Below are 26,677 nucleotides of genomic sequence, written 5' to 3'. Positions count from 1 at the left end.
TCAAGGCTACACAGCTGGCTGAAGCCTGACCCTGGACTGTGGCTTTTCCCCTACTAGCTGGGGGAGGCAGCTTCCCCCTTCTTGCCGTTCATCCAGGCTCCATGGAGGCTGCCTCCGTGTCGGTCCCAACTCCTTCAGGCTCTGCTCCCACCTGGAAGCTGCAGAGGCTGGGAAGCTCATTAGCTGCGTGGTACCAACAGCTCCTGAGAAGATCGAACGCAGGACCCCCCAGCCCCCCAGGGCACAGCAGGTATGTTGAAGGATAAATACCTCCCTGGCTGGCTGGGCCCCAAGAAGCCAAATGCCGGAGACACGGACAGCACCCAGACACGTGGAGGGCACTCGCCGGGCTCTCCCTGTGCAGTGCACAGGAAGAAGCCTGTGGGAACCCTCCGGAGTAAGTGGAAATGCAGCTGCCTGAGTCCTCCAGGACCCAATTGACGAAACTGGCTGAGGTCAGCCAGAGGGAGGTGGGTGCTGGGCTGGGGCTCCGGCTGTCCTGGCTCCCCCAGTTCCCTGAGCAGATGCAGATGAGTGTCCCGAGTGCCCAAGGTGACCTGGTAAGGGCCCTCTGAAGCCACTGCTTTCACTCTCCCTTTAGGGGCCCTGAGGAGTGTGTATGGGGGGTGGGGGGGGGCACTGATGAGGTCTCACTCAGAATGAGCCACTTTTATGACAAGCTCAATAAAGTCCATTTTAATTTCAGATTCCTTCACCCTCAGGTGTACAGAGGAGGAAGCCACTGGGCCCCAGTGAACACGTGTGGGGCAGAAATCCAGGCCACAGTGAAGCCACCGCCGCCCCACCGCACGCTTGTTCCTGGACTAACCTGACTCAGATGGCCCCCATGGAGCCTTTTGTCATATTTAGAGGAATTTCCTGGCTGGCCCAGCCAATGGGCAGTCAGTCCACTCCTAAGCTGTCATGGGTGGGAAGAGTCAGGCATTCAGCAGAGAGAGCGACAAAACCCCATAAGGTGGCCTGGGGGCAACCTCTTCTGGGGGAGGGTGTGTTGTGATCTTCAGGCCCATGAGGACTCCGAGGTAGCAAACATTTTCAAGTGACTCCTTCCCATTAAACCAAACGCAGTCCTCTGTGTCTGTGCAGGCACTGCCCAGAGGGGCCTTCTGCTGACAGGTTGCAAGCCTCCGGCGGCAGAGAGCAGGTGGGGGACAGAAGTGCCTAACCCCGGGGTCTCGGGGACGGAGCTGAATCCCCTTCGTTTATTGACCCAAGTCCCCCAGTACAAATCCCCGGCCTGCCAACCCCCACCCACCCCCCCAAATCGAGCGAGCTCTTGATCCTGGCTCCCCTGATCACGGTGGTGTTCTCTGCATGATTAGCTGCTGGTTCTCCAAGCACTGCTTCAGCCTGTCTTCCGTCAGCGTCAGCCGCTGCTCCAGGATGGAGACCGTCTGTAAAACAAATGGCACAGTCAGGCCTCAGAGGACAGAGGGCTGCCCTGGGGATCCCCTCAACCAGTCCTGCTCGGCTGCCCAGCCTGTTGTCCTGCTGCCAGGTCCCTGTCTCCGGTGGCTGCTAGGGATAGTTCCGGCCTTTGCGTCTCCTCCTGGTTCTGCGTGGCTGTCCTCTGATGTCTGCAGGCAAGGGGAGGACACAGGGAAGGGAGGCAGCGGGTCCCACAGCCTTGGTCATTCCCCAAGACAACCAAGGGTCAGGATCCCCAGCCCCGAAAGTCTGGCCTTTGGACGGGAATCCAGAGCAGAACCACTTCCTCATTTGGACTAGGCTTCTGTCTACAATCAACTGGAGATCACCACCCATCTCCATTCCAAAGGTAAGAAAACACCCCCAGATGAAGGCACCCCATCTGGGTCCTGCCCACGTCTCAGACCCTTCACCTCCACACCCGGAGGGGCTTCCCAGGCTGGGAGGTGAGTGACTGAGCAACTCTGAGCCTAGGAGGGCCTCTGCCTGTCTGAGTCCATGGAGGACCACTGCAGGAATAGGTCATCTGAGACACAGGCCCTAACTCCATCTCTGAGCCCCTTTTCTCCTCTGTGATGGAAGGACAATGCCAAGGTCACAGGAATCCTGGAGCCTAGGAGGTGACTCAAGATGGTGGCCAGCACTTCTTAGCTTGATCCATGCTAGGAACGTTTGTCATCATGTTGGCTTCCAGAGGCTGAGCCCGTAGCTCCCTGTCCTCTCCTGCCCACCCAGCATGGCTGGCCTGTGGACCTAGCCATCTGGCTTGCCAAACGCTGGTAGTCCCACGTGCCGGGGAGGCATGTGCCTCATGGGCCGGGGCCAGTCTTACAGACATGGCTGCTGGACAAGGCTGTAAAAAACATGCCCACCTTCTCTGGCTTGGGACAGAGTGCTGGCAGAGGGGTAGTGCTGTCTGGGAGCCCATGTGTTCCCCACAGAGCAGCTGGCTCACTGCCCTCAAGGACTCCTGCCCAGGGCCTGCCCACCAGTCACACAGCCAAGCCCAGCCCTCGCCAGGCTGGCCATGATGGCTGAGTTCTCCTTCACCTCCTCCCCGAGGGCTGGGTGAGTTCCAGGCCTGCACCAGGCCTGGGGTGAATCCGCCATGAGCGAGGCAGGCTTGGTCCCTGTGCTGTGCAGCTGACAGCCAGCAGAAAGGGGTCAGGTTAAGAAACAATACTTTCTATTAATTTTGCCCATTTGTCTATGGGCTTTCCCAAGAGGTTCTGCCACCTTCCCTGAGGCTCCAAGGAGGCTCTGGGCCTTGGTCCAATGAAAAGGAAACTTTCCTTTCATACATTTAATAAACCATTGAAACATTTTGGGAAGGAGTTTATCCTCTCGGGCAGCTATAAATTCTCACAGCATCCCGCACGGATGTCGGCTGCTCATGGAGGCTGCTCCTCAGGGCGGCTGGCCATTTCTGAGGGAGCTGACCTGGGCTGCAGGGGCTCCGAACCCGGGGGTATAGGCCTGAGCCTGAAAAGGAGCACTGCACCCCAAGAGGCAGAGCCAGGCTGAAGGGAACAGTCACACTCCTCCTGTGCTGGCCAGAAGCCGCTGAGGGGTCTGTACCTCGTAAAAGGGGCGGCGGAAACAGCCCCTGGCTGGCCCAGAGCAGCATTCCTGGAAGTTTCCACTGGCTGCTGTGAAACGCGCGCTGAGCCAAGCTCCAAAATCCTTCCCCATCCAGACTTTTTCCGATGGCCCTGGACTCCAGGTCACAGTAGGGGAGCCAGCCTGCTCTTCATCCGTGCCCACCCCCTCCCCGCCCTTTTTAACTTTCCACAGGGACCGAATCCGCAAATGTGGAGGCAGTGGGTGTGGGGCGAGCGTCAAAACCGGGGGTGCCACGCATTTCACGAGGCCTCCACTTAGTTCCACGGGGGGCCCATGCTTCTGCTTGGTAGAAATACGGCCATTTGTCCATATTATACTTCTTTAAACATAACTGCACACCCATCTCTCCCTTGCAGCCCCGGAAGGAGGGTGCCGGCTGGTTGTCCGGCTGGTTGTGGGCCCTCCCCTGGGGAGGTTTGAGGACGTGCTTCCTTGGCCTGTTGCAGACAGGAAGGCTTCACATCCACGACTCCTCAAAATCTGCAGCCCCCTCCTCCCTGTCGTTCTCCCGCCTTCCCTTTCTCCAGCTGCAACCGACTCTGGAAGAGTCATCATCTCTGGTCTCTACTTCTAGTGCCCCCCGGCTCTGCCCAGATGCTGAGTGACAGTCGCCATCTGGGGATGAGGCCCACCAGGCTCTTCGCACTCACATTTGATCCCACCCGACCTCCGTCTGAGCCGGAAGGATGGGCCAGGGAGAGGAGGACGATTTTTGGATTATCTGTATGTTAGAATGTTGTCTGGTGTTCTCTGCTCCACAAGTTTTCCTTAATAATCCTACTCTAATAAAGCATGGGGTGTCGTTTTCATGGAAAATGGTGTCTCTCAAGGTCAAGTGAAACCTAGAAATCCCAATGCCTGATATTGCTGATGTGCCTTCCCTCTGCCACGGAGAAAGATCTCTCCTGAGACCGAGTGGGTGCCTTTGGGGCACTCAAGGAACAGAGGTCAAACATGCTCAGGGCTGGCGGTACAGACAGCAAGAGGGCGGGTGGGCCATCTGCAGTGACTCAGCCCAGGCCACTATGGTGCCACGGAGCCTCCCAGCTGCTGGGGCCTCTGGCGGAAGGGGAAAGCATTGGGGACAGCACATGGGTGGGTGAGGGCGTCCCCAGCAAGGACTGGTTCCAGGTCATACTGCATGGCCTTGTTCACATGTCAGGCATACCACAAGCCTCAGTAAATGCGTGCTGCCTCAGCATTCAGATGGCAGAGGCCGTAGTCCATTCTTCCAGCTGCCCAGGGCCATCCACGCTAAGCAGGCTGCTCACCCCGCCTTGCACTCTGGGTCCTGCCACATGGTGCCCAGAGATGAGGCCCACCTGCCTCAGAGGGTGGGGAGGCGCACTACTGAAGCAAACAGCACCACAGTCTTCCAGACACCGTCACCCCTGCCCCCAACCCACCCTCTCACCCTCCTTCCACTCAGGGCAAATGAGGTCTGGCCTCGCAAGCAGCCCCAGGGCCCACAGGCCCCTCCCCTTTCTCTGTGCAGAGGAGAGGTAGGCTGGAGGTCTGGTCCCAGCCTCTCCCCCTTATAAGTCCCACGGCTTAAGTCCCCAAGGAGGTCTGGTGGCAGATGCCAATGAGGGAAGCAGCCCTGACTGACCCAGCTGTCTGTAGGCCTCTGCCTTGCAGCAGGGCAAAGGGAAAGTGGAGAAGCGGCTGAAGAGGCCAGGGTTCTGGCTGCTGGGCGGACCTGTCTGGGCAAGGTAACCCATGTCCTAGGCCTCCTGCACGCTGGGGTCCAAACTCCTTCGGAAAGGTCCCTCTTGTCTGTGGACTGGGGAGAAACCATGCAACTCATTCCCTCTCCCTGGGCCTTGTGCCATCTGGGGAGCTTACTCGAGTCCCCGCTGTAAATGGAGTGAGGAGTCCAGACTTGAAGGGAGAATGGTGGGAAGACCCAGGACAGGCTTGGGGGAGCCGGGGTGTGTGTGTGTGTGGGGGGGGGGTGTGGCGGTCATCCTCATGATTTCTGACACACTCGGCTCCAGGGGCCGCTCTTGGCAGCTGCCGTTCACAGAGAGCTCATGATACGCCAAGCACTCCTCAAAAACCCTCCGGGGTGGGAGGCTTCATCATCCCCATTTTTCACATGAGGAAACCAAGGCATGGTGCTATTAAGCAGCTTGCCTGAAGTCACACAGCTTATAAATGACAAGCCAGGGCCGTGAACTAAGGGGGCCCAGCTTCAGAGTTTGGGCTAAAGCACCATGAGTTGCACCTTCGCTCTGTTCTCATGAACGAATAAGGTGAGGCCTGGCCTTCCTCCTCCCCTGCTCCAGCCACGCCTGAAGGGTACCAGCCATGTAACCCCAGGAGACCTGTGTGTCCCCCACCCAAAGCCCAAACTCGGGCAGTCTAAGGAGAACCTCGTGCATCTCTGTTCTTATCCATCAGAAGACACCTCTGTCCTGTCCAGGTCACCTGGCCCAGTGGCTCCAGTTTAAATGGGAACGAACAACCCTCCAGCGTCACCCAGCATCTCCTCACACCATCAGGCCACCCTCAGAGGTGGCTCCCAGGCCTCAGATGCCCCCAAACCCCACAAAGCACTCTCTCATCTGACTGGATATTTAGGTTTGGAATTATCACAAAAGTCACAATTTTGGCTACAAAAAGGTTGTTATATGGACAAAAGGGACATTATCAACAAGAACCTTTTAATAGACACGTGATGAGAAACCACGCGAAAACTTGAATTTTAGACGCTTTCTTTTACTGGGGGCCGTGTCACTCAGCATAAACAATCAATTCCCAAACACGGCATGGAACTCACCCCATTCCCTGCTCGTGCCCCACCCCTCACAGCACAGGGCTTGACTACTCTCTCCCTGAACCACAGTGACAGGAAGCAGAATTCAAACCCCACCGGGGCGCCTGGGTGGCTCAGTGGTTTAAGCCTCTGCCTTTGGCTCAGGTCATGATCTCAGGGTCCTGGGATCAAGCCCTGCATCAGGCTCTCCGCTCAGCAGGGAGCCTGCTCCCTCCCCCACTCCCCCACCTGCCTGCCTACTTTTGATCTCTCTGTCAAATAAATAAATTAAAAAAAAAAAATTCAAACCCCATGCCTGGACACCATCACCCCTCACCTAACACCCTCCACTTCCAAGGTCACAGCCTTCACCTGCCAGCTACGGGGGAGCTTCATGGGCGGGCAAGGTCACAGGAGACCCAGAATTTTCATTCTCAAAGTCACACCTGGTCAGCAGGTCACCTTGGAGGGCTTGTTTCTGAACCACTTTCTGCTGCTCCTGTCACTGGTGATTTCCAGGATGCCACAGCCCTGGTCATGGGAAACAGTGCCCTTAGGAACATTCCTGCTTGCTGCTGAACATATTCTGTTGTTTCTCTAGACTGAGGCCTGGCACACTCAGCTTGCTGCCCAGTTTTGTAAATAAGGCTTTATTGCCATGCCCACCTGTTTACATACCGTCTATGGCTGCTTTCTGGCAAGGATGGGGTTGCACGGTTGTGACAGAGACCCTCTGGCCCACAAAGCCTGATAGCTACTGTTAAGAAAGTTTGCAGACCCTTGCCCCAGACTTTCTTCGCGCTCAGCCTTGGCACATGGTCCCTGGGCTGACCTATGTCACCGAGGTTGACAAGGGCACACACCGACTCGGCGGGACCTGTGGGGTACACGCCCCATCCAGAAGCCAAGCACTAAGCAGCAGGACAGAGCAGGAGGGTGTGCTGGGAAGAACCAAGGGGTCTGGGTGGGGGAAGGGAGGGGTGAACAAAGGCTAAGGAGGAGTTCACCAAGCAAGCAGGCAAGGAGGGTGCTGGGCCCAAAGGGTCAGTGAGCACAGAGCCGAGAGGTGGCAGGGAAGAAAGGAAAAGGAGGGACAGAGAAAAGGAGGGCCCTGTACGGGAACGAGGAAGGGCCTCATGGAAGCAGGAGATGGGGCAAGGCACTGCCGGCCACGCCAGGCGGCCTTGCCTTCAGCCTTAGAGCACAGGATGGTGTTTGGTGGTCCTAGGCTGAGTGGGGGGAGCAGACCCCTCTGGCTGCCACACGAGGATGCTCTGGGGAGAGCCTGCATGGCCCTGGTTAGGAGTGTTAGAGGCCTAACCAGACACACCCACAAGGTATGAACCGCCAGCACCCGGTGGTAAGTCGGTGGGGGGGGGATGGGAGAAGGGACAGGACAGTACCGCAAGAGGTGAGAATGGGCTCCGGAGAGGACAGGTTAAGTGTGAGGTCCCTCTGAGGGCCCGGCGGGGGATCAGAGCCAGCAGCAAGACTATTTTGTTTTGCTGACATCATCTTCACTGCTGGGGGCAGAGTGGGGGACACAAGCAGGGAGAGCAATGGACCCATAAGCCCCGGGTCTCAGACAGAACCAGGGGCACAAGGATGTCAGGGACACGGCTGAAGCCCCCTGGAAAGCAGCCTGGCCCCTCAGTGGTTGACAAAGAAGGGACAGCCCCACACAGGGGCCAGACAGGGAGGAGGGTGATAGAGGTGTTGGGAACCAAAACCATGAGCACGAGGGAGTCCAGCTCCAGCTGGAGCAGGGAACGGTTTCCAGCCTGACTTGGCTGCCTGAGCTCTCCAGGGGAAAATCCTCCCGGGAGAGGCCGAACAAGGGCATCTCACGTGAACCCCCATTTTCCTGCTCAGGGGACAGCAGACACTGATCTGTCCCGTCAAGTCAACATTAACAGGCGAGCGGCTTCTCTCACTCACAGTTCAAGACGTGTAAGACGGTTCATGTAACACCCTGAAGGGCCTTCTGAGTGGGGTCTAAAAATAACCGATTTTAAAGTGACAGGCTTGTATTTTTAGTCCCCTAAGAACCTGAGTGATGCTCAAAGAAGCCACACCAAAATGCCAGTCCTCAGCCACACGTCTGGCACCCAGGGCCCCCAACTCCAAGTGGGAGACAACACAGCACAGGGGACATTTCCACAGACACCATGGCTCCATACCTCATGGCCTTAGACGCCTTCTACCGACAGGCATCCAGGTCTCCAATGCCTGCCTGAAGCCGTGGGGCTCTGGCAGCTGGAACAGCAGAGCCCAGCTCCCCCTACACTGTCCCTATGCCCCCCAAGGGCTCAGATGGGCCAGTCTAGGTGCCCTATGAGGGACAGCGCCTGGTGTGTGCATCTCCACTAACTTCTGAGGTGGCCAAGGGGAGGCCCCGACTCCTGGTGTGTGACAGGGATTCAGGAAACGGTAGTGCCATCAGAGGCCAAAGTGGGTTTGCAGGGCATCTGCCTGAGCGCGCTGCCCGAGGGGGCTGGTGCCAAGGCTGGGGAGCCAGGATGCTCCCACGGCCGCTGCACGGGCATCGTGTGAAGGTGAGAGTCCAGTGCTCCCTGAGAGGACTCCCCCACCCTCGGAGGCCCCACTCTCCTCCTAGAGCAGTGTGCAGTCCTCTGGGGACCACTCTCTCCCTACCAGTTCTGCCATCGTGCTTTCCCTGGGCTTGGTGGGCTTCTCCTCTGTCCCTTCTGCCTACTTCCTGGCCCCCAACTTCCTCACGGCATGACCTCCCCTTCTTTCAGCCCTGCTGGGTTCTTATTTCTCCCCAGACTGGTTTCCTATTGAGGCGGGCTTGTCTTGCATTTTTTTCCTCAGCTCCTTCCCCCACTCCTTGTTTCTACCTGTTTTTCAGGTCATTTTTCATCCCCTTTTCACTTGTGTCTGGAGACAAGGCAAGAAAAGGAGCAGGATGTATTCACACAGAGTGAGATCCAAGTGAAATCCAGGACCCTGACACGGCTCACCTACTCTGGGGCTGACAGACCTGGTTAGGAGACCTCCAACTCTGACAAGGGCTTGGGAGGCCTTTGTGAGGAGACAACACAAGATGGGCTGAAGGAAACAAATTCCAAACCCCAGGTACAGCAGGTACAAAGGCCCTGAGGCACAGAAGAATATGGTGCACTTGGAACTATCAAGGAGCTCAGTGTGGTTGGTCTGGAGTGGCTGAACAGGGAAGAGAGTGTGGTGGCCACGGGCAAGGTGGAGGAGGGGCCCCAGGGCCCTCAGCCACAGGGGACAGGAACAGGGAAGTCTCCACTCCCTGGCACTGCCTTATTGCATTCACAGGTCTGAGCAAGTTTCAGAGTGGCCAGTTCTCAAAGCTGATTCCAAAGCGAGTCTAGGGAAGAGGCTCAACCCGGGAACTGACCCTGGCCAAGTGGTGCCTCAGCTGGAGGTGAGACGGAAGGGAGTGACCTGGCACTTCAGAACACAGACCCAGGGCAGACCCTCCGAGCCAGGGCACCTTCTGCAGCTGCTCCTCCGCCCAGTGCACGGCTGCTACCTTGACCTTTCCTGAAAATCTCTCTCTTATATAGCCTGTGGGCAAATGTAGCAGCAAAACTGGAGCCCAACTTCCATAAAGCCCCGAGGGCACCACAGTACACCAATGGGGCCCTCTGGACATCCCCACATCTGTCAGGTCTGTCACCTGCCGCCAGCAAGAGACTCTGGCTTGTGGGGGCTTCTAGGCACTGGCATGGTTGCCGCACCTGTCCTGTCTGGGCTGGCTTCTGGCGAAGCACCTCGGCCACGACTAAGAGTGAGTAACGTTTTGGAAGGCGGAAGAAAGATGAAGGGAGACCAACCAGCCGTTCTATGTGCACTTCTCAGCTATCCGGCCGGTTCCTTACAGAATGCTCCTGCATATGGAGGCTGTGCCCCAGCTTTTCCCACTGCGACCCCCTCTTCCCAGGCTTCTCTCCCACAGCCCCCCACCCCAGCCAGGGAACTTCTCCACATCCGCCTCCTGCTCTCAGTAGAGCTCTGGGTACAGCACGAGGCCCCTCCCAGGCCTCCCAGACCGTGGAAGATAGGTGGCCCAGAAGTGACACTCCCCCCACCCCCACAAGCACTCTGTCCTAAGACAGCAGTGTAGCTGAAAGCCAGGAGACGGAGCCACCAGTGCCCGAAGGGGGCAAGACAGGCAGTGAGGCAAGAAGGCGAAGTGGTTGGGGTGGGGGGTGCCACTTGTGCAGCTGTGTGCCAGGGCCACCGAGTGGGGAGAAAGTCGGAGGGAGGGAGGTGAAGTATGCAGGGCGGAGGCAGCCTGGGGCATAGGCCCAAAGGCTGGGAGAGGGCAGGGGGTTGGTGAGCACAGGGGGGTGCTGGAGCGGGGAAGGGCTGCAGGAAGGGCTGACCGGGTGCAGGAAACCAGTCCCGGGACTGGACCGTGCTGTCTGCGACCCCTCTGGCTGCTGAATCAGGCTGGGCAACGCCCTCACCCAGGGCTCTGCTCGAGGAGTACCCTCACCGGATACAGGCAGGCTACCCCTGCCCCAGGGCCTCCCCCTCTGCTGCCTCAGCTTCTCGGGACTCCTGGGTCACCCTTCCCCTCCACCTGCTTCTCCCACGTTACTTTCCTGTGCAGGAGCTCAGGGCTAAAAGCTGGACTCCAGGCCCGCGCTGCCTATTACCACGGCTCTCTCTGACCAAAGCCCCACTCCAGCCCTCTTCCCCTTGAAGACCTCCGGGTCCCATCCCATACTCAGTGCCTGTCCTCCTCCTCCCCCAGGATGTCCTGGCCACAGCATGGGGGCGGGCCCTTGGAAAATGCTGCCATGGTAACCTCCGGTCCCCACCTTTATCCTGTGGGAAGAACACAGGCTCCAGGGCTGTTCTTCTGGGTTCAGATCTGAACTTGACTCTTAGCTTGCTGAGCAGCCTTGGGCAAGCTACAGGACTCAAGGTTTCAGATTCCTCATCTGTACAATGCATCTCTCTGGGCTCCACTGTAATCCTGTACTAACAGCTCATATTTATGTGGCCCTTGCTCTAGACACGGGGGTGTACTCCCCACCTCACAGGGGCCATGGAGGAGCTCTGGGCTGCAGGGGGCCTTGCGCACAGATGGGCCTGGATGGGGCCCTGAAGAAGGCAGCCTGTGGTCAGGCCTGGTAGGGACTGAGCCATCAGGGCACGTGGTGGTCTGGCTGCTCCTTAAAGTTCTCTTGTGACGGAAAGTTCCTTTTAATCATTTCCAGGCTTGTGGTTGCTTTGGGCTCCTCCAGGCGGTCTCCCACAGGGGTGGGGGCATCCCAGCCCCCGCCCCCCATCCCAGAAGCCAGATTACTGGTGGTAGTGTCCCAGGCGCCCTGGGGCTTCGGGAGAGAGCACAGCTGCCCAACCACACCACTGGGGACCCTGGTGCCAGGCTGCGGGGAAACATCCTGGCATTGGCCATTGGCTCAAGGCCCCTGTCTTGACTATGCCGCACAGAATGTCGAACTTTCCTTTGGTTTCATTGCAAAGATGGAAAAATGTGGAATTAATCTCCCCCATAGCATGGTTTTGACTTCACTCAGATTTTAAAGATCTAAAACAGATGCAAGAAAAGGGGAATCTCTTTGCTGTGGGGTCTTGTGAGCTATCAAAACAAAGTGGGTTTGCCAGGTTCAGCGCCCGCACAGCTCTGCCTCGTCTCCTGCCAGTTCCAGCTTTGTCTGCTGGTGTATGTCTGTGTGAGCACACATGTGTGCATGTGCACACGCAGTACCCTGTCTTGGGGATGGTGCCCTGGCCAGCCAGTTGCCCTGTGTCTGTGGGGTGAATGTGGGCTGGAAGGGCCAGCACACCTTCCTGAGAATGGGGCTGCTGGTCTGAGCCCTGCCCTTCCCACCAGCCAGGGCTCTGGCCCTCTGCCCCAGCCTCTGTCTGGCACCCCGTCATCTGTGGCACAGGGGCCCTCAAGTTGAAGGTGCAGATGCTGGCCCTCGACAGCCTGTTGACCTCCATCAATCTAAACGTCAGCTTCACGAGGACAGGGGTTTTTGTCAATTCTTGCTCACCGCTATCCTCCTGTTTCCAGGCACAGCTCCTAGCACACAGTAGGTGCCACACAGGGCGCTGGATGGACAAATGCCAGGCCCTGAGCGCCACGGAGATGCAGAGAATTTGGGTGCTGCCCCAACCAGCCCAGGTCCCCATGAGCCCGACTGGCTGGTAAGGAACCCGCTCCCCTCCCTCTGGCCTGGGCCTTGGACCTGGGAGGCTTGAGGGAACGGTGGGGGAGGGGTTGGAGGGTAGGTAGGACGGAGGGGCCCCTGTCCGCTGGCCTTGGCCTCAGCAGGATGTGGGGGTGCACAAAGTGGGTGGGGAGTCCAGGAAGCAGCCCACTTCCTCCCCTTCCCACCTCAGACCTCATTGATGAGGGCGAACAGCTCTGAGCCCTGAACTGTAGAAGGGAAGAAGGAGACTCCCTCTCACGCTGGCGTCTGATAGACTGACTTGTCTAGGATCACAGAGTCGATATACAACAAAATGTGTTTTTGAAGAAATTCTTCCCAATCTCTCCAGGCTAGGCAACTGTCTTTTTAACCAACCCTTTTCACCCCCCAGTTTGCTGCTAACAACACAAAATGAGCCTTTGTCCCTCGAGCCCATAGGTCTATGTTTCTGTTTCACATTATCTCAGGGATATAGGATTTCTCTGACGTTTCTGCATCCCCCAACCCCCACCTCTACGGAGGATTAGCTCTCCTCGAGAAGTACATGAAATACTATTTTCTATTGGTGGATTAGCCATGGGATTAAGGAATCTTGGCTAATTTACCTTCCTTGTGACTTAAAAGCAGCTCCTTTTAAATGAACACAGGCTTTTCCATCTTACTACTTACCCACAAAAGAGAAGCTATTAAAAGTGGGTCCACTCACCACCATCCATAAAACCAAATGCTCCTGGGACCCAGGGGGGCTACCTGCACCAGGACAGAAGATCTGAGCTGCGTATCCCACCCACACTGGCCTGAGTGCAAGGTCATCTCTTTGTCAGCCCTGGGCAGGCCACCAGGGAGGCAAAGGGTCTAATGGGGACAGCCCCAAAGTGCACGATGCTAGTCACTGCTGGGCCAGAGGCTCTGTACTCTGACCCCAGGGTGAGTCCAAACAGGGCCGAGCATGGGGCGTGAACTTTGGCTTTGACCACCTCCTGCATTCTGTTTCTTTGGAAGCTGACTTTTCCAACAATCCATAAATGAACGTGCTAGTTAATTTACCACAACCCAATAAAACACGATCATCCCAAGTCAGACAGACTGTCAGGTAGCTTGCTGGAGGCCTCAGGACAGCCTGGCAAGTCAGGCGGTAAGCCCCAGCCCAACAGGACCAGCTCAGGCAAGAAGGGCTCACAGGATTTCCCTGCCCTGCTGAGGACCCACTGATCCATGGTAGGAAACGTAGCCTGTCATCTTTAATGGTTTTCTGGAGCCACCAGCAGGGCCCAAATCAGAAAGGAGGCATGCATGGACCTGCTCCTCCAAAAGCCATGCCTCCCTGAGTTTAAAGCATCTTTCTGCCTTTCCTCCCCCATCAAGGAGAGGATCTGTACTGGCCGTCCAGGCCTGGAGAGGGCCCTCCGAGGGGCAGGGGGAAGGAAGGGGCCAGCCTGACTGTAGCTCTCCCTGCCCCTGCTCTAGCGGCGCCTCATTTGGGACAGTGCCAAATGGCCACAGGGTCAGCTGTGACTTGGTTCATCACAGAGCCATGCAGGCCTATATGGCACTGTTTGTCCAACCAGAACAGTCATAGGCCCCTTCTTGTGGCCAGCGCTTAACCCTTCCCCGGAGGGCCCCTGGGTCCCAAGAAGAGTGTGAGCAAACAACCTGCAGTCCCCTTCTTCCTTCCTCTAGAGTAATCCTGGAGTCAGTCTGAAAGCGATGCCCCTGCATGGGCCCTGTTATCCCACTTCAGCCCCTGCTCCCCCACCCCTCCCCCCGCGCCGCCCACCCCAAGCAGGCTTGGGGCCTCACAGGAGAAATCTCCTAGGACCGTGAACATTCCGGGCCCCGGAGGTAACCACAGCCATCCCAAGTCCATCTGGTGGGCGGGGGGCCTTCGATCTGCAGCCTCTTTGGAGAGGAATGCTTTTTGCCACAACCGCAGACGGCAGAGAGGACCGAGCTGCCACGAAGCCTGCCATGCACTCATGAACGTGAGCTTGGCCTATCTTTGAGTGCCTTGAGCAGCGCCAGCCTTTGCTTTTTGCAAAGCCAGAGGGGCCTATGGACACATGGCCCAAAAGAGCAACAGGGTGGGGGAAGGGCCAGGGCCCAGCCCCTCTGCAACCAGCTGGAGTCAAACCCCAAGTATGCCTCTGACACAGACCACAGAGTGTCCTGTCCCCAGGAAGCAGCCTCTTGACAGAGGAAAAACAAATCTCGTCTCCAAACCCCTAAGTGGCAGGAGCGCAGGCTGTCCTGAACTTGATTTTGGCCCAATGGCAGCTTTTGAATGTCTGTACAGAGGACAGCTAGACCCTCTCTGGACTAGGTAGGCCTGGTGGTCAGATGTGCTGATGTGGAGAGAAGCACCACGTTTGCTGGAACCTGCAACCACCACTCCAGGCCGCTGCCATCGGAGGGCCGCACACACTCTATAAATGGGAGTCCTGGCAGGGGTTGGAGCAGCCAGGAAGGCTGACTTTCACTCTACACCCTCCTGAAGAGTTCGGTCCAGGCACACCTGGGAGGGCCCGCCCCCAGCTAAAATGGCACAACTGCTTCAAAATCGAGTCTGTTTGTACAAACAACAGTTCATCTGCCCAGGAAAGAAGTAGACCGAGAGCCCCCGAGAGGAGTCAGGTGGGCCCTGCGTTCGCACCTTCCCTGCCAGCACGGAACTAGGTGTCGCACCCAAGCAGCCCATCAAATAGGGAACCACCAGGACCATGATGGGGAGGGTCGGGATGTCTCAAAATAAACAGGCCACTCCCCAACTGTCTAACTCCCCGAAGCACACAGACACAAATCCTTGGCCCTGCCTGCTGAGTTAGGTCAGCAGAGTTACAACCTGGCTATTTTTCTGGCTATTTCACGAACTCAAATGTCAGAGGCCCACACTGGCGGGGCTGGGTAGGCCTGCCCCCGCCTGCTTCCCACCGCATGCATGTTCTAGTCCTGGAGCGAGCGGCCCCTGGTGAGTCACAGGAACCTGAACGTGACATCACAGCATTGCTGTGGCCAGCCCGAAGCACGGGTGCCATAAAAAAAACATAGCTGGAGCAGGAATTTCATGGTTTGGTATTTTTAAAAAGCAGCAAGATGTGAAACTAGAGTCAGAAATAACTCTGCTGTGGGCTTCAAAGGCAAAACCTCCAAGCTGTTTGTTGGGCCCAGGCCCCTCACTGTAGCCTCCCCAGCTCCCGGGTACTGTCTGCACCTCAGCGCCCTACTTCTGGCCCTTGAGGAAGATCCAGGGACTCTGCAAATCCCAGAAAGCCCCTGAAGCTCTGTCATACAGGAGTTGCAAAGGAAGCAAAGGGGACAATGTGGGAGGGGGAGGCGAGTTCACGCAGCCAGGCTGGTGATGGGACGTGGCCCCCAGATCACCTGACACAGGCCCACAAGAACATGAGAGGAAAGACCAGGGCCTCTGTCTGGATACAGAACCCCAAGCAGGCAGGTCTGGCAGCCACGGGGCCTACCCTGGAGTGCTTCCTCAAGGGGAGCAGAGATAGGAAGGCGACTCATGGCAAGAAGGCCCTAAGGGAAGTCCTGGCCCCACGTGAGGTGCTGACCTCTGCTGCCTACCGCACGGGACAGGCAGATGGGCAGTGCCCAAAGTCTCCCGTCTGTAGAGGAGGAAACCAAGGCTTACTCAGATCTACACAGACAGAAAGAGGCAAAGCTGGGCCGGAGCAGTTTTTTTCTGGACGTCATAGTCCTCTAAGGTTGAGCCAACTTTCTCAGGAAGAGAAGACTTGGGACAGGCAGTGACCCCGTGGTAGCCATAGGACAGGTGTGTGTTCTCTCCAGGGTGTGTGTGTGTGTGGACAGGGTCACAAGAGGAAGACGGGGCACCCACTCAGCCCTGGCAGCTCCTGAGAATTCCCATCTGGGTTTTGAGGAACAAAAAGTTTCCAAAGAAAAACCTAAATCCCGGTGCCTGGGTGGCTCAGTTAAACATTTGCCTTTGGCTCAGGTCATGATCTCAAGGTCCTGGGATCAAGCCCCACATTGGGCTCCCTGCTCATCAGGGAGCTTGCTTCTCCCTCTACCCCTCACCCTGCTTAGGCTCTCTCACTCTCTCAAATAAATAAAAATTTAAAAATTTAAAAGAAAGAAAGAAAAACCTAAATGCCATTATTAGGAAATACATTTCCCCCAACAATCATTAGGATAACTGGATTAAAAGACAGCTATCACAGTAAGTATACGTCTTTGAAGAGCTTCAATCTTGGCCAGATGCCTGGGTCCAGGTTCAAGGCTCCCATCTCTAATGGGCCCCATGACCCATCTCGGATTTTCAACAACCCCTTGTACCCCGGTCCCCCGTCACCTCCTGGACTCCCCTCCCTGGACCTGGGAAAAGAGCTCTTCTTTCTCTCCCTCTCATCCTACTGCCAAGTCAGACCACTAGAGTCTCACTGGCAGCTCAAGGGCATTCCTGGGACTCAAGTCCAGCAGCTGTGGAGGCCTGTGGAATGTCCACTCCCTACACTCCTATGTTACCTGGCCAGCCTGGTGCTTTCCCACACTCTCCTGGGAGCACACGGACTTCGTGTTGTGCTTCACGGAACAGCTGGTGCCGGTCTAACACATCCATTTAACCAAGGGCTTCCCAACGGCGCTCGGAAACATGAGCTGGCTCGACTGTCCCAACTTTATAAGGCTCTGGGGAACAATGTCACCTGATGAATGATGGGGTTGGTCCTCAGATCCGGGAGGCCAGGTGTGTCCAAGCTGATGGGCTGGTGGTCACTCTGCTTCCCACAGCTGGCAGGGGAGTGTAAGGCTAGACAGACCCCAGCTGTTCAGAACACAAAATCCAGCTGGGATGGGGTCCCAAGGAGCACAGTGGAGGAATCCGTGAAGCCCCAAACCGCAACCTCAGAGGGGTAAGGAGGGGTGTCTTCCACACAAAGAAGGGTCAGGGCAAGGGGGTGTACTCTCTAGCCTGGGACCTCAGAACTACCAGGCTCTGTGATCACAGAGCAACAATGTCTGGCCTTAACTTTCAGGTTAACGTTCGGCTTGCAGGTGGACTCCTCGAGGAAGCCAACCCTGACTACACCAAAACTCTCCAGCAGGGGAAGCTGGGGAACCCCAGCCTACAGTGGCTTGAGCTCAGGATCACCCAGGATCCTGGAGAAGTCCCCGGCTGAGTGGCCCCAGGGGCTGGTCCAGGCCCAGCAAGCCATTACCCACACCCTATCCACGACTGGCATGGTGCTAGCTGCTGGGCACCAGGCGGGAGGATGACAAGAGGGTCAGGTAAGAGTGCCTGTGGAAAGTTGCAGGGCTCAGATAAACAGCGGGAGGAGGCAGATGACAAAGCATACATGATCCCTACCCTCTGTGGACTTCCCATCTAATACAACACCATAGGGAGGACTGCCAGGCCGGGTCAAAGAGAACACTCACGCGGGAGATGGACAAAGGCCTGTGAACCTTGCAACCATTCCAAAGTTATCGCCCCGAACGGGTACACTTTTGAAGAACAATGTGTACCCGTTTTGAAGAACACTTTAGAGAAAAGGCATTCCTAAAAAAATAAAATGGTCCATCCTCAACTGGAGAGTCAAAGGGTTGGATTTTGGATGCTGTACATGGCCCAAGGAGAGTTTGCTTCCCAGGCAATGACGAGCCTTTTGAACGCTTCCTGGCCCCAGATGCAGAGAGAGCTCAAGCAACGAAGGGAACTCGCTGCCCCCTCTGCGAGGGTCTGAGGCACGGCTCCTCCGGGCAGGGAGATAGGGGGGAACTGGGGGAAGTGTTTCTGGTGTTGCTGTGATCCCCCCGCCACCCCCACCAGACCCTAATGACGAGGGCAGCACACAGCGCTGCTGGGGACTGTTCGCAGAGCCTCACACGAGCTAACACATCTAATCCTCACGACAGACCTGTGAAGTGGCTACTCTTATCAGCAATGTGTTCCAGATTTGGAAACTGAGGCACAGAGGTTAAGCACCTGGCCCAAGGTCACCAGAACGTACACCCAAGCAAGCTGAGCCACTGTTCTCCATGGGCGCACTCAGCCGCCTGACCTCTGGGGGCCACTGAGGAGGACTGAGATTGGTCCTGGGCCTTCAGACTGGCACAAATGGGCCGGGAACATCCAGAGAGGAGGAATCAGTCACTGGGCCACCCCAGCCTGTTGAGCAGAAAGGCAGGCTCTGAGGACTGAGGGCTTCCGCAACGGAGTGTCCTGCTCATGTCACCCAGGGGCGGAAGGCTCTGTGACTCACTCAGTAAACATTTCAGCCACTGCAGCCCCCACACTTCTTCCTTGGAGGATGTTCTGGGGGACGGAGGATGGAAGGACCCAGAAGGCAACTTCCCTCTCAGAACCCTCTTTGAAGTAGACTTCCTTGTCGGGGAGGGAAGGGGCAGGGAGGGGGTTGGGACAGAGGGGAATAGCATGATTCAGATGACTCTGAGGTAGGAGTCCTTGTGGGGGTAGCTGAGAAACCCCTGCCCCTCCAGAGTACAGAGGTACGTCAAGATGGCGAGCAGTGCTCACTGACGGGGTCCTGTGTGAGACCAATACCCATAGGCAAAGGAGGCTCAGAGCCCGGCTGAGTGACCCACATGGGTATCTCAGCAGGATCACATGGCTCTGGGCTCTGGACTTCAGAGGTGGGGCTGCCCACAGCCACACTGGTCCCAAGAGAAAGGAACACCCAATCCCACAAGAGACAGCTCTGGCTGTAGCTTGGATACCTCAGCCAGAGCCCCAAATGGAAGAGAGGAGGTACGTCTGGAAAACAACCAGCAGCCAAACTCAAGGACAGCACACCAGAGAGCACAAATGCACCTCCTACCACTTGGAAACTAGGCTGAGGCCTTGACTGGGGGCTTCAACTGTGGAAACCAAGAATCTTCTTCAGGATATGTCAAGTCCACCAGGAACATTCAGGAATGCACACTGTTTGGCAGAGCAGGTGCCTGGCTGACGGGCCTGGCATCTGGTCGGGGGTGGAGTGCTGTTTGGATCTGCAAAGGGGCTGGATGGTGTGAGGTAGGACGAGGGTGCCGCATAGCCATCCAGACCTGGGGCCAGAGGCCCAGGCCACCTGAAAGCCTTCATTATTCTCAGCTATGGCGGTTTCTCACAAAGTTACTATCACACTCCAAACTGCTAACACGTAACAAAATCTCCCGCGTGCACCCCTGAAACAGTGATGGGAAATGCTTCTAGTGCTATACTCCAATGAAGCGATCCAATGAAGCTATTTTTAACCATCTTCTCAGACTTAATTTCCAATTTTATCCTATAAAGTTCTAATTGATTCCACCTCCCCTGATCTCTCACACTTGACAAGGCTGTGAAGAACATGAGGCGGGCTTGGCGGTTTCTGACGCGTGTGAGATGGGGGATGTGCATGTTGCTCATACCTCTCTCAGCACAGGCCTTCTCAAGGGTTAACAGGCTTCCAGAAATGTCTGTCTGATGTGCCTGTCTTCCCCACCCCCAACGCCCCCCAGCCCCAGCCACTTACACCAGACCTTTCCCTTCAAAGCTCCTTCCTTCCCTGGGCCCAAGGTGTGCAGTGCCAGCTGGGATGCCACGACACGCCGTGGGCCACATGACATGATAGAGAGCTTTTCTCACTTGGCCAGGGATCCAGAGGGAGGGAAAGGATGGTACGCCACTTCAGCTCTATTTCTACCAGGGACTCAGGGCTCCCTTGTCTTCTTCCCACACCCTTGGTCTACCCAGGAGTTGGCACAAGAGAAGGCAGTCTGCACCCACAGCTGAGGTGGGGAAAGGACCTGACGACCTTTAAATCCTGCGTTGGCACCCCCCCCCCACCTATACCCCATGCCAGCCATGCTGGGCTTTGCTTGTTGCTTGGATGTGCCTGTGGCCCCCTCCAGTCCTGCAGGCAGGCTGCTTCCCCCTACCAAGGCCACTCTCGTGCCTGCAGTGCCAGCAGCCACCTCTTGCCAGGGCACTCTGTTCTTAGGGAAGCTGTTGTACTCCAATTCTATATTAGCAACTGCCAGATGTATCTATGCTCCAGAGGCCTGGGTCCATGTCTACCTTGCTGATGACGCTGGTCAGCACCACCGCTTATGTTTACTGAACAGCTGCCTTGAGCCAGGTGTAAGCCAAATGCTTCCCACAGATTCATCTTCTTTAATCCTGACCATGAACAGGACCTGGAGTCCACGAACACCGCACATCATAGAGGAGTGCACCAGGGCTTGGGGAGTGCACCAGCCAAAGGGATTTCGCCAAGGCTGCTTGGAGGATAAGAGCAGTGCCAGCTCAAAGCCAGAGCCTGGGCTCCCAGATGCCTGACTCACTGCTCACAGCTCCCTGGCACACCCCTGGAGGGTGCCCACCCCGCGATGAGCGGGATGAATGGACAGTGTTTCTTTCAAAGCTCTGCTGTGGGCCAGGCTGGCCCTGGGAGGGCACACCCTGGCAGGACCAGCACTGGGGATTTTTGGGGTCCAGTGGCTTGGCCGGAGCTCGGATGGCTCTGAGAGCCAGGACCTCAAGGCAGGCAATGCAACTTTATTAATTTGGACTGGAAAGTAGATCCATTATGATGATTTTTTTTTTTTTTTAAATATAGCACCTGCTGCCCAACTTCAAACGGCCCAAATGCCAGGCCAAGTGGGGTGAATGCACGTCCTGGCCTACCTGAGTGAGGACGTCCAGCTGGCCCACGATGTGCTCCAGTGTGCTGGTCAGCGTCTGGGGCATGCTGGTGGGCTCCTGGGGCTGGCTCTGCACCGACTCCTGACTCCTGCCTCTGCCTGGAGGGATGGGGAAATCCACTTCTGGCTAAGGACAATGAAAAGAAAGGGAGTCCTTCAGTCCTCATTCAGGACTTAAAGAAACACGGAAAGAGGAACAGCCCCTCCAAAGGATAAAGTGGAAAACTACCCACAATCTGGAAAACATGAGTTCTAAATACTGGTGAGAAATGCAGTGTGGCGGTACTCCCACATCCGGGCCACGCACCCGCTTCCAGGACTTCCTTTCTGAGCAGAGGCCGTGAGTGAGGAGTGCCATCCGAGCACATGGCAGTGAGGGCTGGAGGAGCCGGGGGGGAGGGGCAGGTGGGCCGCAGAGTGCCCTCCGTTGGTTCTTCATGCAGCCCGTGCCCGTAGTAGGCCCCCTCAGAGTCTGGAGACCCTGAAGCCCAGGCTGGCTCTGATGTCACTCCTCTTCCTGGCAAGGCCCAGGCCCATTCCCCACCCCCAGTGTGGGCTTGGCCTAGAACTGGGGGGATGTTCCGACCCCGCCCTAGTGCAGAACCCCTGGGAAAACAGGAATTGTGTGTGAGCATCCAGATGGCTGGTGGGAATCCTGTGCCTGGTGGGACAGGTACCCCGAGTTGCTGTAGAGAGCCTTCCGGAGACGTGAGGGATCAGTGTTCCTGCCTGAGAGGCTTCAGTCCCCAAATGCAGAAGCCTAACCTCTGCACCACTCCCCCACCAAATACACACTCACAATCACCGAGCGCAGGTGATTCCTAAGGGGACCCATCCCGGTCCAACTTGGGTCTCCCCAGATTCAGGCACCACTCTGTGTACGCATTAGCACTTCTCTTAACCCATGAACCGCTGTGCGCATGTTCAGAGGGTGGAACTCCCAGAGCCACACCGTTCCCGAGGACACAGATGGCAGATGCCCCAGTTTTGGTCTTAGAACCTTCCTCTGTGGACTTGCTCCCTGCGGGAATGATGTGCTTAGTGAGACTGACACTCTTGGCTGGCCCAAAAGCCCCAGTAACCCATAAAAGGCAGCCACACGTGGGGCTCAGGGTTTTAAACCATGACCTCAACAAATTTCTAAATGTTACCACATCACCCCATGGCTTTGCCAGTCCTCCAGGGCTCTCTACTGCCTTTGGGAGAAAATTTGAGCACCTTGACAAGGCACCCCACTCCAGGCTACCTCCTTGCACAACTCCCCTCCTGCTTCTGCACCCCCTTGCCCAGATCCCAAGGTCCTCCCCTACTGGAAGGCCCTCATCCAGCCTTCCTTCCCCCTGACCCCAGCACCCTAGCCTCTACTTGCTTTGCAACCTGGAACGCCTGATCAGCAGCGCCTCTGTGCTCCCGAATGCCTGTGCCTGCCCCAGCCCTGCCCGGTTCCTCCAGCCACTCCATCTCCAGTGCCAGGACACACGAGTGGGCTGAATCAATGCCGGCCTGTCCATAGGGCCTGCTGCCCATCCATGAGTCTGTGTGCCTCTCCCTGTTTCCTGCCTATGCTCATCAGCCCTGTCCCTTCTGAATCTAGGATATCTCTGGGCTCAAAGCATGCCAGCTACCCATGTGCCACAGAGCTATGGCTACTCTACCCAGCCAGCAGAATTTACTGGCTGTGACTGGGGCTCCCCAAGGCTGCCTGCACATGTGCCACCAGCAGCTGGCTTGCATCTCTGAGTCTGCCCATCTCCGGGATGGACCCATAGTAGCCCAGCCCTAGGAAGACTCTGCTCTGGCCAGGGTCACCGGGGTGGGCATCAGAGTCCTAGAAGAAAAAGATCACAGGGGAGGATTCCCAATCAGCCAAGGAGGGCAGTTTGGCTCCTGGGCCCTACTGCCTATTTTGCTGTAGTCGGAAAGTGTTCTAGTCTCAAAGATAGCAAACTCTCCCATGCATGCCCATTGGAACCTGGAGAAACACAGGCTCTGGAGGTTAAAGAGAACATGAAGGTCAGACACAGAGCTCAAGGGGTGTTCTCTAAAACAGGAGCAGTGCCAAGCACGCGAGCCCATTGTGGGCGTGCCTGCTGTGTGCTATGTGTGCCCACCAGGACTGGGGCCCTGGGCCTTCAGAAACCAGTGCGATTGGCTAGCGTAGGCCCTGACAGGTGTGGGGGTTTTCCTTCTGGTTTGTAATGCAAGTGCTTGACTTCTTGACTGCCCAGGCAACCACTTCAGAGAGGCATCCACTTGAAGAGGGCTATCTTGAATAAACATGCTGCCCGCCCATGACCAGACGAAGAGCTGGGACACCCCCCACCACAGAGGTTCCTTGGTTTCCGAGATCTTGGCAGATTTAGGGAACTGACCATATGGCCATGTGGTTTTTTTCTTAAAATTCCCACTCTTATGTTTAAAATTCACCAATAACGAGGGAGCCCTGAAAACCCCCAGGCCTCTACCCTCAACCCCAATAAAAGTGCAACCTCAGGTGCTTGCTCTCTCTCCTCTCCCCTCACCCTTGCTGTGTGGCCTCATGTGTGCTGTGTTACTTCTAGGTCCCTTCATTTTTTTTTTTTTAAGATTTTATTTATTTATTTGACAGAGAGATCACAAGTAGGCAGAGAGCAGACAGAGAGAGAGGAGGAAGCAGACTCCTTGCTGAGCAGAGAGCCCAATGTGGGGCTTGATTCCAGGACCCTGAGATCATGACCTGAGCCGAAGGCAGAGGCTTAACCCACTGAGCAACCCAGGCGCCCCGGTCCCTTCATTTCTTCCAAAGGTTCCTGATGGTTACTGCTGAAGGGTGTCTTGTAATTATATTAAGAACTATGAGGGCGGGTTCAACCACAATGTTGGTCATTGACAGGTAGCGGCACACAGTTTCAGATCCCAATGCCTATGCAGGAGTCCACCCCAAAAGGAAATGTTCCAGAAGCCTTGAATAGCCCTCACCTCACCACAGCAGCCCCAGGCCCAGGCAGCAATGTCAGGGGACCCCGCACAGTGCACTGGGGAAGAGCAGGGATTCAGATAGGCCCTGGCCGACATTTGAGCTCCAGGACTGATAAGCAAGGTGGCCCTGGGCAAGAAGCTTAACTTCCCTAGGCCTCTCCTTCCTCATCTGCATGATGGGAGTGATGACTGGGCCTATCCCGCAAAGGGCTGGGCTGTGAAAGGCACTTCTCTGAAATCACTTGCAGGCCCCTCTTGAGAAGTAGCTCCAGCCCTGCGCCCCTGCCCCGAAAGATTCCCCCCCACTCCACCCCCGCCACCCTTCCAGACACACACACTCTTCCTTTGGACAGTGAGTCCCTGTGGCTCCCTCAGGAAAGGCCATGAAAGTGAGGGTGGGAGCCAGGCAGCCCTCTGTCCCGACAGCCAGCATCCTCCAGGAGTGGCCAGACGGGTGCTGCCTGCTGCCTGGGAAGGATAGAATGGAAATTCTGAGTGTTTCTGAAAAACGGCCCAGAAACTGACAGCCCCAAGCTGAGTCCCTGGGAGCACAGTGACGACGGCGAGTTGGGGGGACCACCACTGACTCACAACTCTTCTGAGCCCAAAGAGAGCCAGCTCCAAAGGTGCACTGAGGACAGCAGCCACGTGCCGAGCCAGGGAGGAGGCCTTTGGAGGACACGGTTGTGGGAACCGCCATGCTCCCCTGCCCACTCTGACCTCTCACAGGCTGTGACCAGGTGACAACAAAGGAGACAGAAGCTCCGAGAGCAAATGACCATTGGGAGGGCCCCAGCCTCAAGCTTCCCCCACAAGCCCAGGGTCCTGCCTGCCCCAGGCTATTCCTCTGGCCGCGCCATCTGGTCCTTGTCTTTCCTCCCCCAGGACGCAGCCCTTTTCTGCTTTCTGTCCATCCTCTTACTGGTGGACATGACAGCACTGCACACGCCACCGGGCCAGAACATAAAGATAGCAAGAGCTGTTGTCCCCTTGTTACCTACCACGTGCCAGCATTTACACACATTTAATCCTTACAGTGGCCCTTTCTTCACAGCAGGCATCATTAAGCTTATTTTTCGGTGGAGGGGGGGCAGGCAGCAGGCTCGGGGAGGTTAGAGATCTTGCTCAAAGTCACCCAGGAAAGGAGAAAGCTGGGACCAGGACCCACGTGAGAGGCCATTCCCTGACATCAGGTAGCCTCTGACAGGTGACACGGCCTGTGGTTTTGCCTCCACATGCCTGCTACACAGGTCCGGCGTCAGACACTGTCTAAGTTACTCCCCCACCCGCCTGCCCGGCTCAGAGCTGAACATGGAGTAGGCCCTCCACACGCACCCACCACTTCGGAGAGCCTAGCTCACCCGCGGTGACATTCCTGGGTAATGAAACCCTGCCAAGGCAGGCTGCGGCCCCACCCTGCACAGCGCTGCAGCCCCTCACCTGCATGCCAGCTCCCTGGAGATGCGGCGTTTCCCAGCGCTGGGCGAGCAAGCGATAAGCAGAGATAAGGAGATGACGAAGGGGAGTGGGAAGGGACGCACGTACCTGGCTGTGAGTAATGACAGTGACGGAACAGCCGGGGCAGCACGTGAGGGAGAAAGGCTATAAGGACTCTGCCCCGCTCAACATCAAAGGGTCCCGGGAGCCCTGCCGGCGAGTCTCAGTGACGATGACATCAGCACATACTATGTACCTACACAGCGGCACCGAGCAGACAGCTTTCATTTTTGCCATATACAGACCTCCTAACGTCCGAAGAAAAAAAGGTGAAGACTCAGAAAAGACAAATCCCTTTCACTTTGTGGAACTCTCACTTGGGGTCTGCATGTACCCCCTGGTACGGTCCCCTGGTATGGTCCCTGGTATGGGATCCTGAGCTCTCACAGCAGGTTCATCTTCTGCTTGCCTCAGTTTCTACTGCCGCCAGCCTGTCATAGGCTACCAGGAGCTCAGCATCGTGCACAGTAGAAACTGCAGAAATATCCGACTGATCTCAGCCACTTGAACACACGGTCACCAACCCATACATTTATTAAAAAACAAAACAGCTGGCAGGTCTTCTTTGTGACAAGAAATCAACCCATCTGGACTGACTATGGTCTCACTGGTTCAACATCAAGATGTAGATATGGGTAAGGAGTAACACTAAACTCAGCTCAACTCCCGATAAGGCTATCTACTTCTGTCTCTACTATCCTAAACATGATGTATGGGCATTTAATCAAAAATTATGACACACACAAAAAGGCAAGGGAAAAAACCCCACTGTCCGATAGCATCAGCAGGAACGCCTGGCTGCCTCAGTCTGTTAAGCATCTGCCTTCGGCTCAGGTCTCAATCCTGGAGTCCCGGATTGAGCCCCATATCTAGGCTCTGCACTCAGCAGCGAGCCTGCTTCTCCCTCTGCCTCTCCTCAACATCAAATGTGATCACATGTGCAAGCTCGCTCTCTCTCGCTCTCTTTCAAATAAATAAAATCTTGGGAAAAAAAAAAGTTATCAGCAGAATCAGATGACTTTGACGCTGGTACTATCAGACATGAAATTTAAAATAACTCTGACTACTATGTTAAAGGTTGTATTGGAAAGTGTGGATAACACACATGGACAGATGGGGAATTCCACCAGAGAGGTAGAAAGTCTAAGAAAGAGTCCGTGAAAATGCTAGAAATCAGAAACCCCGTAACAGAGAGGAAGAATGGCTTTGATGGGCTAATTGGTAGGCTCAGCCCAGCTGAGGAAAATGAATCCATGTCCTTCAACACTGATAAGTTCCTCAAACTGACACAGTAAGGGGGGAGGAAAAAACCCCAGAACAGAGTATCCATAAACGTGAGACAAGACCAAACTGTCTGACACGTGTGACAGGAATCCCAGAAGGAAAAGAGAAAAGAGACATTTCTTACAGAGCAAGTTTGCTGGTAGCAAATTTTCTCAGCTTTTGTTAGAAAAAAAGTCTTTATTTCTCTTTCATTTTTAAGAGATATTTTTGCTAAGTACAGAATTCTGGGTTGAGACTTTTTTTTTTTAAATACTTTAAA

General features: G+C 56.0%; 1 protein-coding gene across 4 annotated transcripts in view; it reads right to left on the bottom strand.

The window, feature by feature from the left end:
- Window positions 1–668: 668 nt before the first annotated feature.
- Window positions 669–26,677, bottom strand: part of POC1A (POC1 centriolar protein A) — a 67,800-nt gene continuing 41,791 nt past the window's right edge. For 2 of the 4 annotated variants that reach the window (XM_082701828.1, XM_082701829.1), the window contains exons 10-11: window positions 20,663–20,806; window positions 669–1,415 (exon numbers count right to left, since the gene is read on the bottom strand). In XM_082701828.1, coding sequence (XP_082557954.1) covers window positions 1,317–1,415; window positions 20,663–20,806 — 243 coding nt within the window. In that variant the 3' untranslated portion in view covers window positions 669–1,316. The remainder of the gene's footprint in view (window positions 1,416–20,662; window positions 20,807–26,677) is intronic. The other 2 variants (XM_082701831.1, XM_082701830.1) reach the window with 2 other exon arrangements.

The sequence above is a fragment of the Mustela nivalis genome (assembly GCF_964662115.1).
Source record: "Mustela nivalis genome assembly, chromosome: 1".
Taxonomy (NCBI): Eukaryota; Metazoa; Chordata; class Mammalia; order Carnivora; family Mustelidae; genus Mustela; species Mustela nivalis.
Note: the sequence above shows the minus strand (reverse complement) of the source record. Positions and strands in the feature narration are given on the sequence as shown.